Source organism: Pterocles gutturalis, unplaced genomic scaffold (genome assembly GCF_000699245.1).
Source record: "Pterocles gutturalis isolate BGI_N339 unplaced genomic scaffold, ASM69924v1 scaffold6807, whole genome shotgun sequence".
In the NCBI taxonomy this organism is placed as follows: Eukaryota; Metazoa; Chordata; class Aves; order Pterocliformes; family Pteroclidae; genus Pterocles; species Pterocles gutturalis.
The window spans coordinates 36,303-51,830 of NW_010115189.1; the positions used below are offsets into that span (position 1 = coordinate 36,303).

General features: G+C 43.3%; 1 protein-coding gene across 2 annotated transcripts in view; it reads right to left on the reverse strand.

Moving 5' to 3' along the window:
- Positions 1-1,476, reverse strand: part of DRD2 (dopamine receptor D2) — a 7,683-nt gene extending 6,207 nt beyond the window's left edge. Inside the window, exon 1 of one of the 2 annotated variants that reach the window (XM_010075083.1) lies at positions 1,173-1,476. In XM_010075083.1, the coding sequence (XP_010073385.1) occupies positions 1,173-1,454 (282 nt within the window). In that variant the 5' untranslated portion in view covers positions 1,455-1,476. The remainder of the gene's footprint in view (positions 1-1,172) is intronic. The other variant, XM_010075084.1, reaches the window with a different exon arrangement.
- Positions 1,477-15,528: the final 14,052 nt, after the last annotated feature.

Consider the following 15,528-nt stretch of genomic DNA (forward strand, 5'->3'; position numbering starts at 1 on the left):
AGCATAAGCCCCTTCTAAAATAGGTTGTCAAAAAAAACCTAGTGTAACTAGTCCCAAAGGCATTGACTACAATCACAACCAGCCTGTGGTCATGTTACTAAGCTTTAGCAGATGCATGATGCTTTGCCTTTTTAAAGTGCCATGAAAACAATCATTAACGAGAGTGATAATTAGTATTGTGGTTTCTCAACAGCCCATGTCAGGTCAGTGGGTTTGTTTTGCTTTGCATTAATACTTAATGGACTAGTTGATTATGGCTTCTTCCCCTGCTCTCTCTCTATCATTTTCTCTCATAAAATAGTGCCTGAAAATTAATTGCAAAGTCAACATAGTTTCAGTCCTATTCTTTCTTACCACTGTTCATTCTCTCTTGGTTGTGACTGCCACCAGCGTGCCAGCTCCCAGCTGACTGAAGAACACAGGCATCCCAGCGAAGGGGGGGCCATGGGCTGTGCATCTTCTGTTATTCTTTCCTCTAGAGTTGCATTTCATTCTTTCAGGCCAATTACTGTTGCAAGAGTCATTTGCCATCAAGTAAACAGGTGGCAATATTAGGAGTATTTGGCTTTCCCAAACCACAGTGCCACTCAAATATGGCTCTGAATGCAGAAGCATCGAGCTCTGTTATACCAAAGTGAGGTGCTAACAGCAGCAGCGTGCAAAGTGGCTCACTTGTGATCCCGTTCCTCTCATATATTATCACATAAAAGCTCTGGATTTACATCCTCTACAATTGCCTGTTCTTCTTAATATTGTAATCCTTCAGAGATAGGGTTTTGATTACTGTTTGATGCAGTTTATTACTGTGACACCCATGATGTTGTTGCAAACTCATTCTTATGCTTGGGAATGAACAGTTCATCTATGTAGTTTTGAAGACAAAACTGGGGTCCTTTTGCTCTTCACCCCTCTATTTAAAGGTCAGATTTTCAATGCGGTGGGATTGTAATTTAGCCCTCTGAACAACAGTGTATTTTCAAGTCAGTCTGTCATCTGCTCTCACGTCCATTTCCTGGAAAAACCTAATCAACTGTTAGGAAATTAAAAGTACTTTTGGCCTGCAAAATTCAGGAGCTCTTGAAATAGCTGATGTCCACGCTGCTAAACCCTCCCTCTCTCTACCCATCCACAAGAAACATTCAGTACTGCAAAAAGAAAACTGGGTCACCTACCTCCAGATAGACCACCCAAGGCATGACCAGAGTTGCTACCAAGAGATCTGCCACTGCCAAACTCACGATCAGGTAATTAGTGGTAGTCTGAAGGGCTTTTTCCCTGGACACAGCCATACACACCAGCACATTGCCAAAAACAATGACAAAGATGAGGAGAGTGAGCAGCATGGCATAGTAGTTATACTGAGGCTTCTGGTCTGCATTGGTCTCGTTGAGTGGCTTGCTCCAGTTCCTGTCATCGATGTCACCATTGTACCAAGAGAGGTTTAGGGGATCCATGGAGGTAAAAGTGCCAGGTTCCAGCTCCACTCTGACACAAAGATGTTGAAAAGACAGTCACAGGCCAACATGTAAAATAAAAATAAGACAATTACACAGGTGCCACTTCACTCTCAGGATTTCCTGGAGTTTGTTCCCCCTGCCCTCAGTTCCTGTGTGCAAATAGTTGACTGAGTGGAAGTGCAATGTCCACCCAGATGGGAAGCTGAACTGATGGTCAGGGAGTTAGGAAGTTAATTTCTATTTCCAGTTCACCCCCCAGATTTCTGTGGCTAGGGATGTTAATTACTCTGTGTTACAGCTGATTCAGGCAGAGTGCTTGGGATTTTTCTCTTGGCTCCCCTGAGATTCCCTAACCACTAACTGCTCCACGTTAGGTGTGCACAGTTCAGGGCAGCCTCTGTGCCCTGCTCCTCAGCTGGGCTGTTCTCAGCTGTCACCGAGAGACCTTCCTTTGGTTTCCACTGGCTACGGATCAGGTCCCAGGCCATTTAATTCTCTTAATAAAAGACAAAGTGAATTTGATTTATTGAACCATTATCCAGCACCATCAAAATAGCAAAACATTTGCAAATATCAAATTCACCTGGGAACAATGGTTTCTTTATGTTTCACTGAGCTTTTGTGTGCTTTTCTCATTCAAAGAGCAATTTGTATAATAATCCTTGGAAATTTGTTGCATATGGGTCCTTAATAGCTGATAAGTGTCTGTCTGACAGTGCTATCAGAGGCACTTGATAGCTCTACAAATGTCTTCTTAGAAACTGTCAAAGTGTCAGAAATTAATTAAATGTTAGCTTATGTGACTCAGAGGGAAGGGGAAAAATCAATGCTAAAAGCAGCAACAGTTTTTTTCTTTTCTCCTGTTGCCCTTTGATAATGCAAAACTATCTAGAGAAGGCAGAAACATGCATAAAATGCAGGATGAAAAAAAAACAAAAAAAAAGGAGGAACTTAAATAAGTATCTTAGAAGTATAAGAGGAGTGGAATGATTGGATATGTGCAAGATCAGCCCCTGGGTCCTGTTCTGGCTCCTTCTGAGCTCTGACTGCAGTTCGAAAACCAGAACTGTGCTTCATGGAGAAAAAGCTGGAGACAAGGGTGAGTTATGTACACAGTAATTCCAGCCCTGCTCATTTTACAGGCCATTGCAGCTCAGTGGTGGAGTTGGAGGAACCATTTACAGCTAATTGCTCACCTCCATCTACTGGGCATTTACTTGATGGGGGTTAGGGAGGATATAGAAGGCCCTGGATAAAGTGAGCAACAACTCTCTTCCATTTCATTCTGCAGCTTCTGCAAGATTTTTTTTTTTTTGTCTCTCAGTAGAACTGTTTTTACAACAATGATTTTTGTCTTCTTGTGGAGTGTTTCTATTTTAAAAAAAGTTTTAATTTGGGAAAATGAAACACAGAAAATTTCCAAATATTTTGCATGAAATGGGGAAGCGACAACAAAGTGTAATTAAAATGCAATTTAAATGCAATTAAAAGCTGTATCTAGTATATATACATATGGTACAAACCTACAATTACATGGACAACTCTGTTAATACCTCACTTGTGAAAGTTTGAGTGTTCAGTCCTAAAAATAATTTTAATTTCTCCAGACACAGAACTGGCATCATTTGGGAGCATCATGGTGGCCATTAGAGTGTCTTGTGAGTCTTTCAGTACTGCTTTAAGGAGCACTTTGTATTTTACTGCTGACAGTTTCTCAGTAGATAAGAAAGAAGCACTTTTAAAAGCTGGCTAGAAAAGAGGGTTTTTTACTGTGTTTGTCCAGGCACCTGTGTTTTCATATGGAGGCAGAGGGAAGGGATCATAAAACACAGAAAAGGTGGTACACGTGGCACCTCGCTATGCACTGTGCCAGTGGGACCTTGCTGAGGTTCCCTGTGCCTGTACGCTACCGCCAGAGGCAAAACAGAGTCTCAGTTTTAGCTGAGACCTTGAATGCAGATGTGGATAGAGTCCTGAAATGGAACAAATTCCTTTGTGAATTAACTGCAGTAAAGCCACTTTAATTCCCGTGCAGAGTCCACGCAGATTTTTAGTACGGGTGAGCTAATCCAGATCTGGATTTACTGAGCGGTCAAGGGCAGGACAGAGCAGCAAGGTTGCAGCCTTGTGTTTGATGCCAGCAGTGCCTGCATTGCCCACAGCATCTCTGCTGCTTTCCCCTTCCGTCGGACCAGGTGTGCACCTGGGTCTGTGCTAATCCTCTTCACAAGATCTTCCTCAAGTGCCCTGTTCAAGCATGGACTAACAGGGAAGCAGTTTGCCATCCAGAGAAAAATAGCATCTCTCAACAAGTTCCCGTGCTTTCCAGATGTCTTTCAGCAACTGGACAGAATCTGCAGCCCGGCCGCTACTCGCTGCGGGAATTGACAGGGAAAAGGGAGCCAGGATAGAGAACGCAGGGCCAGAGTTTTTCTCTTCTTTGTAGTTTTTCTCCGTTTGTTTCAGAGAGCAAACTGAAAAATAGGTTTGTTTGCAATGCCGGTATTTCTCCTTGGTTCCTTGTGATTGATCATCTAATTACATTTGTGGCACACAAGCACGACACCTCCCTGGCAAATGTGTAATGTTCACAACTGGCAACAACAAAACCGTTTGTCATTCTGGCAAGTTCCGAAACATGAAATACGTATTAAGCAGAGCAGCAGTTTGCTCTGTCATATAGAGATAGATGTACGAGATAGCTCCCTGGGAAGCAGAGGGTAAAAGGCTCCAGTGGGAACTGGTACCTACAGCTGCTCTGTGTTTGAATATTATCCTGGGTCCACCCTATGCTCTTCTTAGTTCAGTGCTAGGTCAGGGGTGCCCTGATTCAGTGCAAATGTCTGTCTTTGTCTCAGAAATAGCAAAGGTGTAACACTCTTTTTTTGTTTTTACTGTGCTTGCAAACACCCTCAGGCTTAAAATATTCGGAGGCCTGATGGTGAGCTAGTGTCAGTGTCTAGCAGACACTATGGTGTGTGCCATTGCAGCACCTGGCTCCTGTTGACATGCAGTCAGCCTTTGCTTCTTCATAAAACCGTATGAAATCCCCTGAGGTTCTGCCCCAGACATAGTGCACTTATGATGAAGTCCAGAGTTCAGCCTGGGGCAGGCTGGTAAAGGCAGGAGGGATGTGGCTGCGGGATGCGCCTGCTCCCTGCCCCGGTGCCTGAGCAATGGCTGAGTGGCTCCTGCCCCGAGCAGGCAGCACACGGGGGGCTGCAGGCAGATAGCAGCACTGATGTGATCGGGGGAGGTCGCTGGTTCAGCGTGCTTTTAGGGTGCAAGCTTCCCCATCACCTCCAATCACCCATTGGACTCCTGACCGCCAGAACGCCGCAGTGACCGAACTCCCTGTAGACCCAACAGGAAAACCACCGCAGAAGCCACCAGCAACCATACCCTGATGGCAGATGTTTCCACAGCAGCCTCAGAACAGTCTCTGCCTCCCTTTCCCAAGGTATTTCTTGCACGCGCTTCTTGCCGGATTGCCTATCTCCTTCTAGCTGCTGCTAGCCACATGTGCCCAGCAGATGCTGGAAGTCTAGCCAAGGACTATGTGAGAAAGGTGTTTAGAGACCGATTTGCTCCAAAGGCATTTTTGTTCCACAGAAATCAATGTCTAAGTGAAATTTGCACAGTACAGTGCCTCCCTGAATGCTGTCATTTTCCTCTGAAATTTTGGAATCAATGGGCCACAGGAAAGCTGTCAAACTGACATCCTTTCTGTCCTGAAGATGCTTCTTGATGCTGTTTACTGGGCTCCACTGAGAATGCAGCTGAGGCATTGCAATCAAGGGAAATAACATATTCTTTTGGAGTAGGGAGGTGGTGGAAGAGAAAGAGAAGTGTGTTTGAGGAGCTGTTTTGTTTCCCTGTTCAGGAGTACTGTGCAAAGAAAAGCAGCGTCTGGAGTAGTCTCTTTCTTGCATGTAAACCCAGAACTGATCATCTATACTGCAAATTCCTGGTCACGGTTCACTGGAGAGCAAGGAAGCTGTGTGGCAGCTAGCAGTGATTAAGAGCCTCTTCCCATCCAGGTCTATGCAGGGGAGAGTGTCTGCAGACGTAGGTCAGGCAGGAGGAAAATATTGTAAATTCTGTCCTAACCTGAGCACCATAGTACCCAGTGGCACTCCTAATGCTCAGGAAAAATCCCGGCCGCCTGCCTTGACATCTGACACTCCACGACCAGCCAATACACTGAACACAACAGGCAAAGTCTTGGCTTTAGCTAAACCTGACCCTCCCAGGCACTGAGTAGTACGTGCAAATACAGCAGGGATTTGACAGTCCTGGCTGATAAAGTCCAGGCAGAAATTACATTTGAAGCAGTTTTGAGCACTGACTGTCTCTCTTCAGAAGGCAGTACTGGGCAAGCTTTCTACACTCCTTGCATTTTCTTAGTGGCAAGTAAATCTGTAGTAATAAGTAGACTACACAAGCAGCGGGCTTACCTGGAGGTACAGGAATTAGAGACAAGGATCCTGACAAGGCTGGGGTGTTTTAGGGGACAGAATTTTAACTTCAGCACTGTGCAACCTTCATGTCTATCCAGTGCAGCAGTTCTTCCCATCAGCTCCTTGCAAAAGTCTCTTGAAAAGCCTCCTCCTCTCCTGCCTTTCTGTATGGCTCCTCATTCTTCAGGTCCTTTGTTATTCGAAATACAAGTGCGAGGCATTTTAACCACAGTTGTTGCTCACTTCTGATTCAGGAACATTGCTGCATTTCACTTGGTCTTGAGTAATATCTAATTGGATCTTCCTACTAGAAAGCGTGCATATGTCCCCCCGGAGTGTGTTGTAAAGCACCTAATCTAAGCCCTTCCTCCCGTAAGTGCTCAGAAGTGCTATCAGCATGGGGTTTGTATATAGTACCCTCCTGCCACATAGGCTTTGAGTCACCAACTTGAGCCGTTCTTCTCGCTGATGCCGCAATATTTTCTATTCACAGCGCTTTACTTCTCCATAATTGCATTTTTCAGAGCTCTCCGCACTAATTCTGTAACGTGAATCACCACCTTCCTAACAGCAGCTCAGGGACAGAGGGTGAAGAGAACCACAGCAGCCTGAGCGCCTTTCTCTGGAATGCAGAGAGTTTCCTTCCTGCCGGAGTGGGCGACAGGATGATCTTCTTGCACAAACCTTGTAACTCAAGAACTGCAAGGCTGATTCCTGGATTTAATGCAGACACTCTGGTGCTTTTGACTTGAAGAAGGCACTTGATTTCTCAGGTCTGCATTTGTGGTATTAGTGCATTGATCATCCATCTTTCACTATGCTGCCATGAATTTTTGCCTGAGTTTGAAATTGCGTTGCAGGGAGGAGAGGGAAGAAGTTTTTCTTTTTCCCAGAGCACTTGTCCATTATCCTTGGATACAGTGCTGATGGAGTAAAATATTTCCCAGGACTGCTACGGTACAGGCAGAAGTGGTACAAAGGGAACAGAGTGTGTTACTGCCCTCCCCGCTGAAAACCAGAGCACACATTAGTCTGGACCATTTGGAGAGGGATGTTCTAAAACTGAATTCCACTGGGAATTGACTGCCTCCTGCTTTCCCATCCTTGGAAAATCTCACCCTTAATTAAAGGCCTGCTAGGTTTTTTTGCAAGTCCTAACAGAAGGGAAGAATTCAGGGATATCTTCTCTAGAGGTGGAGAAATGCACATTTAACTTGCTTTAGCATATCTTTCTGCTAATGGAAAGCAGATTACATTTTTAAAAAGGACTTATTCAAGACCTGCAGCTTGTCATAGGGTTTTATCAGAAATTACTTGGAATTTTCCAGTGTTAACATTTTCTCATGCCAAAATGATAAACAGTCAAAACTAGTAACTTTTGCAAGGAAAAGTTGTAGTGGGTTGGAGTTTCTTTTTCATAAATGAGCTTTTTTTTTTTTTTTTTTTTAATCAGGTTTTTAAACCTGTTAAAACGTGTCACATCAAAATTAGAAAAAAAACCTGTCTGCACTGAAATTTTAGTTACATTATGCCATTTTCTTTGAAAAGGTCTAACTCAAAACATTTTGGCTACCCAAGTTTGGAAAGCATTTTGCTAACATTTTTAGAAAATTCAGAACTGTTTCCCCCTCAGATCAGGTTTCTGAGACTTCTAGCATGGGGTCTTAAGCCGTCCCAGCAGCCGTTAGAGCATGTGGTCTCACTGCTAACCCTCCTCAATGGAGACTTAACAAATGCCCAGGCAGTCATCTCAAACACAGAATAGCAGTTCACATCGCAAATCACTAGTTTTCCTTGCAAAATGGAAGCAGGTATAAATAGTTCCCTCCAGCAATAATCCCCTTCCAGAAAGCACCATCACTCCTTCTACCCACCAGAAGAGAGGTTTGACTCCTGCCTGGCAGGCTGCTGGAGTAGAGCCATTGATTCCTGTTACTCTTTAAGAATATGTGGGTACAGGGCAAGCTTTAATCTTTTGAGCATTTGGCAGATTAAGAATTTTGCAAGCTGGAGCTACTCCAAACGCAGCCCACTTGAACAGTTCTCAGCTTGGTGGAAAGGATGGGCAGACAAGGATTTTAAAAAAATCATCTCTGACTGCATGCGTTTTCAAGTTTGGACACCCAGCCAGAAATATTACATGGATCTTGATTTTCAGTGTTTAAAGGTGAAGAATTTACATCTTAACAACAAAGACCCATTCCCAAGTCTTAGGTTGGGCTCATTTGAAAACAAATTGTGGAAACAATCAGATCTTGCACTGCAGCATCTATTGAAATCTGTAACAACTGCAGACAAGGTTGTGAATTAATAGTGTAGGTATGGCATACCACTTCTCTCCTGCTTTCTCACATGGAGATGGCTGCTGTGAGGGACAGGTCTTCTGACTAGAAAGAGATTGGTTCTTATTAACTATTGCATTGCTATGGACCTAACATCTTGTTCTGTACAAATCTCCTTTATTTTTCTTAATTCTTTCCTTTGTATCCTAATGCCAATTTTCTCTGACTAGATATGAGCCTCTGACTAATCTAATAAATTCCCAGCCTTATGATACTGGTGATCTATTTTCTTTTAGAATTTGTTATGTGTTTGAGATCATCCACCAACGTCTGCAAATAACCCTTAATAAGTAGTAAAGCTAATTGTATTACTTTTGAGGAGTTGAAAACGTTGAATCTCTTCACTCCCCATCCCCAGTAGTTTTGTATAGAGGCAGCTGAAATTTGAACAAAATATTTACTTTTAAGTACTGGTTAAAATGTGGCAGATGTTTATGATTTTTTTTAAGTTATTTGGTTTTATCTGTTTAATGATCACGGTACATTTTGGTGCTTGGCATTTGAAGTATATAACTTAATTTGATTGCGGAAATGGATGGTGTTAATTCCTTAGTTGAATAAACCTTTTCTTTCCCTCCAGTCAGGCTTCCTGTGTTTATGTAGCACCTAGCACAAGGACATTTTAGCTCTGAGTCCTTCAGCCATACTTTATTAAAAGTAAATAATAATAATTCAGATTGAGGAGATCAAATATTGGCCCTCCACTTTTGTCATCTAACATTCATTTAACATCTGCTCTTTTTGTTGCCACTCCTACCACTAAGCTTGTTTGCAAAAATGTTTGCCAAAAGAAGCGAATTCTGGAGGAAAGGAGAGCTCTTCTTTCCCTGCCCTGCCCTTCCCCCCCCCCCTCTTTTTTCTTAGATTTTTGGAGCATTTGCCCCAGACCATATATGATGGATATTTGCCATGAAGTCCCTTGTAACAGAGTCTTTGTAGAAGATTTGATGAAGATGTGCCAATCGGCACAACATGCATGCGACTCCTGCTTGCTCTAAGTGCCACTTCCCTGTATTTGAAACTTTCAGAAACATTTGGTGAGTTACTGTCCTGTCTCTCATGGAGAATGAGTGCAAATATAGGCTACCATCAGCAGAGCTGAGGTGAGGAGGCTCTGTGTATGCCTCCTATACAGATCAGCCAGTGCTCCTCAAATTTCAAATCCTAATGATCTTTAATCATTTAATCCCTGACCCAAATAAACTCCACTGTTCAGCTTAAATCCTGACTTCCAACACCCACCTCTGTCATCTTTACAAGCAAAATGTGAGTAGAAGGTCACATCTTTAATTCTAGACCTGTCCTTTCACATCTTCTCCCACAGAGTGGGCATTCAGCCACAGAGGAATTGGGCTGGATCATCATTTTTCTGTAAATCAGTGTCTGCTATTGTGGCCATAGTGCTGGAAAGGACTTTGAGGGTCCTGTGGTTCCTGCTCTGCACCATGGCCATTCCACAAGTGTTTGTCTGAACTTCTTGATATAACCTCCTTGAATCTCTTCTAGGTATGCAAAATGGCTCATTACCTTCTGTGTATGCAATGTATATCTCTTCTCCAGTTTGTCTTTCTCTTCTGATGCTGTTGCATCGTGTCCCCTCTTTGTTCCATTTACTCTGCCCATGGAGGCAGAAAATCACCATGCAGCAGATCTTTTTCACTGTTACTTGTTGTGATACAAAAACTCACGTTTTTGGAAGAATTAGTGCTCCTAGGCATTATTTTCTTCCCAATGGGAGTTTTGTCATGATTTCAAATGGATTTGGCCCTCAGCTTGTGTAGCTGAGCTAGCATATGTATTTGGATCTCAAGCAGATGTGTGTGAAAGAGCCACACGCAACGTTTCAAATAAAACTACCTTTCATTGAGAACGCCAGGGAACCAACTGGGAAAAAAAAGCAGAGTGTACCTTTTACAGAGTGTGAGCTTGCAGAGAGCTATCAATTTGCCACTGGAACCCCTGATAGGACCCGTTTCCTGGTGTCATTCACATTTCAGAGGCTGGGGAAATTCACAGGCATGTTCTCCTGTGGTGACGGTGCATGACTCCGCATTCACACCCCTCTTTTCCCTGGGGCACCTGAGGACAGCCAGGAAGCAGACTAAAAAGGAGCCAGGCATCGTTTCCCCCCAGCCTTTTGGCTGAGCTAATGAAAGATGCAATGTGACAAGAAGTGTCACATGTGATCAGATAACCCTATACGATGGCGACTCACCCTCAAATCTCTCGTTGGGATCGCAAGAGTCAAGCACTCCCTTGTGCTCCTGCCATAGCAATGCAGAGTCTGTGCTCTCCGTGCCCCGTGCCCAGCTTGCTTCACAGCTCTGCTCTGATGTGCCTCTCATGGGAACAGAGGGGAGGAAGAGAAACTGGCCTTCATCCTGCCAGTGTTTGAGGACAGGATTTGCAAACACGGTTTAAGAAATTGAGTGTTTGTTCTTACTTGCTTTTACTTGTTGAAGCTCCTCAACATTCTGCACAGACCATCCGGTTCCTGCTGCTACTTTTTGAACCCTTCACCAGCTAAGTTATTTCAATGGTTTTATCCTGGTTTCCTAAAGAAAGATGCTCATTTGGTTACACTGCAGGGGCTGGCGGGGGGGGAAAAGGTTGTTGTCTGTGTGTTTGGGGGTTGTATTTTGCTCTGCCTGGCTTTTAGAACTGTTTGGCTGGTATCAAACAAGCTTCCTAAGTGCAGAGGGGTCTTACACTACCTGTTAAGTTCTCCCATGTTTTCTGAAATTTGACAGTGGAAGAAGAAGAGAGCCATCCTGTGCCTCTTCAAAGACCTCAGAGTGTCTGTATGGGTGATTCAACCCACAGGAAACCAGATGTTTTGCTTCCATCATGGGTGGTACAACTTGTTTTCCAGGTGAAGGCATGGCTATTTTGCCTGGTCCTGAGCTAAGATGTTAGAAAAGTGGTTTAAGAATTTTTTTATCTGTCCTGCTTGTTTTCACTAGGCAGAAGGCACTAAACTGAACTTCTCCCATAGGCCTTCATTAAAATTCAGGCAAGCTCAGTAGCATCCTGAAGCCTAGCTACAGCACATGTATGGATCACAGCCTAAGAATACATTGGTCCCCCAGGTCTCCTGCCTGTTGCTAGAGTATCCCTCGCTCAGTTGATGGCTTGAGTTGATTCTTCAGGGAGGGAGCAGGACCTGTTCATGTGGCAGCTGGCAGAAACCTTGAAAAGACATATCTCCTCCCACCGTATTCCACATGACTTGTTGCTAGCATCCCTGACAAATCCCTAGCTGGGGGAAAAGGTTATTCAGAGCTTCAGTGCTCAAGAGATGTTCAATTTTTTGAATTATTTGAATCATTTCAGTTTCAAAATTGCAGAAAAGTCTGCTTGGTCAGAGGAGAGAGCTGTTGTAAGAGGGAGTGGGTTGCGGGACTCTCTACTACACTGGCTGCCTCTTGAAAGAGGCCAGCACAGACTAGCTGGTTATGTTTGGACTAGTAGCCTGTGTAAATTCTGCTGCGACTTTTGCTGCATGAACAATACATGTAGTTTTAAACACAGAAGGGGCTCTGGGAGGGTGCTGCAAATCTTGAGGCAAGGAATGAGTGAAACATTGCCCATGTTTTGTGCTTTTCAGTGGAGCGGAGCCACTTTGGTGAGGCTAGCTGACAGCCAGGGCTTGTGTGTGTTCCTCTAGCCCAGGGATCACTGCACACACTCAACAGCTGCTCTTGTAAGTTTTACCTGTTGACTTTTACACTGTCAGCAAAACTTTCAGCCTGCTGTGAAATATTTGTATACAGAAGGCTTTAGTATACAAAACACAGCCATTTAGCCCTGAAAAGTTTATAAACTAAATCCACAAAATGAGCAACAGGAGAGAGCGAGAAGGGAAGCATGGTTACTGCTGCTGTTTGCGTTGCAGTAATACCCGGGACCCTCGGGAACGGCTCCAGCTTCCCTCTGCGCAAACACTGAGCAGTTTACAACACAAGCGGCAGCCTGGCTTGCTCACGGAATTGATCATGCCCAGCATCCAGACTCAGCACCCTTGGCCTGCAGCTGAATAACCCTCCAGATTTCCTGGCTGAGGTTCAGGGGGAAGTGGTGAACAGAGCATCTGTGAATATTCTTTGCACTGGCAGCTCCTCCAGTAGAATTTATCTGGGCTCAGTTGTCAGGTATAGTCAAAAAAAGCCTGCAACAGTGAAAGTCGTAAGGAAGTACAAGCTCTGGCTGGCAGGACCTGTATCCTGCAGTGTGCACATCCAGCACCTAATACAGCAAATGCCTCATTTTACTTGAGGCTTTTAAGTGCAGCCGTTGCATACAACATCCATAATGAATCCAATTCATAAATCCAGTAATCTGGACCTGCTCTAGTTATGAATTCTGTATTATTTCCATATTCCTGTAATCCACAAAGTCATTAACAGAGCTCCGGAAAGTCATGAATATTTTCACCCTATTTGGCAGGGAGCAGCTGCTCTTTCAGATGAAACATTACAGGGAGCCGGTAATGTTTTTAATTATGGAGTGCTAGGTACAAGTTATTATGAAAGTTAAGGGAGGACTAAATCCAGTGCTATCTTCAGTGGCTGTTTAATTCATCAGCAATATAAATAAGGGGGTGTAGAAGATTAAAAGCAAAATGTGCGTAATTTGAACACATGGCAGGGGGTTGGAACTTGATGATCTTTAAGGTCCTTTCCAACCCTAGCCATTCGATGACTGTATGATTCTATGTTGCCCTGTTTGCTGAAGGTGAAACAAGCACAGAAGTCAAAGAAAAACCTCCAACAGGCACTGGCCTAAAAGAAGTACATTATGACAGTGCAGAGGAGAGATTTCTCATAATTTTATATGCTCATCCCGCAGACACACGTACCCTTCTCGAGCTTGTGGTTCTCCCCAGGAAAGAAATTGCCCTCTGTAAGTGATGTGATTTGCTACATAATCATATGTTGCTGGTTTTGCCTAGGACTTGAATTTTTCACTCACATCAAAATGAGACACGTTCCTAGTGGTCAAGCTGTTGCCACGCCTGCCACAGTAAGGATGTCTTCAGAATAACATCTTGGGGGTGGACACTGAATGCTGATGGAAATGTCCAAGTTATTGAACTACCTCCTGCACATATTTAGTAATTGTTTTACTTTGGCGTTTCCTTTGCATGTTCTTTTTTTCTTTCCTTCTTTTTCTGAAGTATGTTTATTGTCTCTACAATGTCTCTTATGCTAAGGTTTTGTGGGTATGATTCTGAAGCCTTCTGAATCAGAAATTCAACTGTAAACTGAATTGCAGAATGTAGCCCCAAAGGATCTTAACTTCATTATTATCCCTTTTTGACATTTTCTGTTACTGTTGTAATTTCCTAATTGATTCTTCCTTCACACTGAGAAAATAAAATCTACAGATAAATAAAAATAACACTTGGAAAGGACAACAAAGGAAACTGCAAAGAAATAGACATCATGTGTAGACAAACATCCTCCTACATAGTGAATAATTGAACGTCATCATTGCATGGATTTCTCCCTTTGTTAGTAAAACATCTTTCAAAGGAAATGCATATACTTGTACTCTAGGAAGAATATTTGGACTTTACTGGTGGTGTGGAACAAGGGAATGGTAAAATGCCAGTGACAGAAATTATCTGCCTTCTAGGAACATTAACCTCTGAACCCAGAAATTTTGCAGCTAAACAAAATGTGTTAGTGAAGAAATTACTGAATTTGTGCTGGAGAGGGCAAAGAAGACTTGTGAGAAAAGCAGTTACTTCCTGCAAAATACTCCTTCCGTTCAGCTTTCAATGGAAATAGTTTTGGCCACAATGCTTTCAGCTAGCCCTAGTTCTTACAGCTCTCCAGAACCAGTGTTGTGATTTGGGGCATCAGAATAAGACTTTTAAAAAAGAGTGCTGCCTCTTCCCACCAGATTTGCTCTACATGCACACTTCCTTTTGCAACAAGGAGCCTGACCCAGCTCCCAGGGGGTCCCTGAGAGTATGCCTGCTTTGCAATTTAAATGCATCAGCCTACTCTTGTATGATCCATGCTCAGAAACATCTATAGGCAGAACTCCAATGCCCAGTACTCATCAACGGCTAGGAAGGAAGGCCTGCAGTTTTTAATAGATATTCTAGGCTCAGCTTCTTCAAAGTGTAGCGCAGACTCTTTGAGCTGAGCCAGGCTAACAGCCAGCGATGTGGATGGAAACCGCATGTGACCAAATGTGCTGGTATTTACTCTCAGCCCTTGTCTTTAATCTGGAAATAGATCCACACCCAGGGATCCTTTCTAGCGGTTGCCCCAGTGCTATCCTTGGAAATATTAAAGCCTACTTTACAATCAGTTGCAAAATTTGAGGAAAAGACTGCTCTTTCAGTCTAGTTTTCTAGAGAGAAAAGACGTGGGGAAAACTAAAGTTCACTGGTACCTTTGTGTGCAGTTGTAAAATAATAACTGTAATGCTTTAATAACCTCCTGTTACACTGGCGAAGGTCTAGAATCCCTAGTAACGGGTCATGACCAGCTTGAGATATATGATTTACAAATAAAACCAAACCAATAATAAGGCCATGTTGGAATCGTTACTAGGACGGAGGTTCTGGGGTTGAATTTTTGATTCCTTAGTTAGTAAGATAATTAAAACTCTGTGATTCTTACTGTTGGTTTGCCATTAAGAAAGTGCAAATAAGGAGCTTACATATGCCTAGCCTGTTCGCTCAGAGTCATGGTGGGCTGAAGTATTCCTGTGAAGTCACAAAAACATTTTTATAGCATCCATAACCTCACGGGGATGATAAATGATTCATGTACTGGGACCAGGGTGATTCTTGCTATTTAATGATAAATATGGGGGGGTGGTGTGGTGTTCAGGTGGCATTTCTATTTTTAATGTTTTTAACATTAATAAGTTCTTTATAACTGTAGCTTTTCAAGCATGGGCGACTAAAATTTGACTCCTAAATCTGTGTGTAAATGTCTAAAGGAAAGCAGGCTGGCTGGAGGCACCCTGCTCTCTCTGATGTGGGAGAGCACTACATTCCCGAGCATGTAGCCAAGGCTGTAACACAAAGGTATTCTTGCCTGGAGTGGTCACCGAGAAAACGGATAAAAAGGTTAGAAATCTAACTTCAGACTTCAGTAATCCTGTAGGTAATCACATTTTTCTCGACTGTCATACATAAAAGCTTGAAATACGCAGATGCAGAGGTAACTGGAGGTCAGAAGAGTGCCTGTTACAGACAGAATCTTAATTTGCTAAAACTCTGAATTTCCTGAGGTATCTAAATAG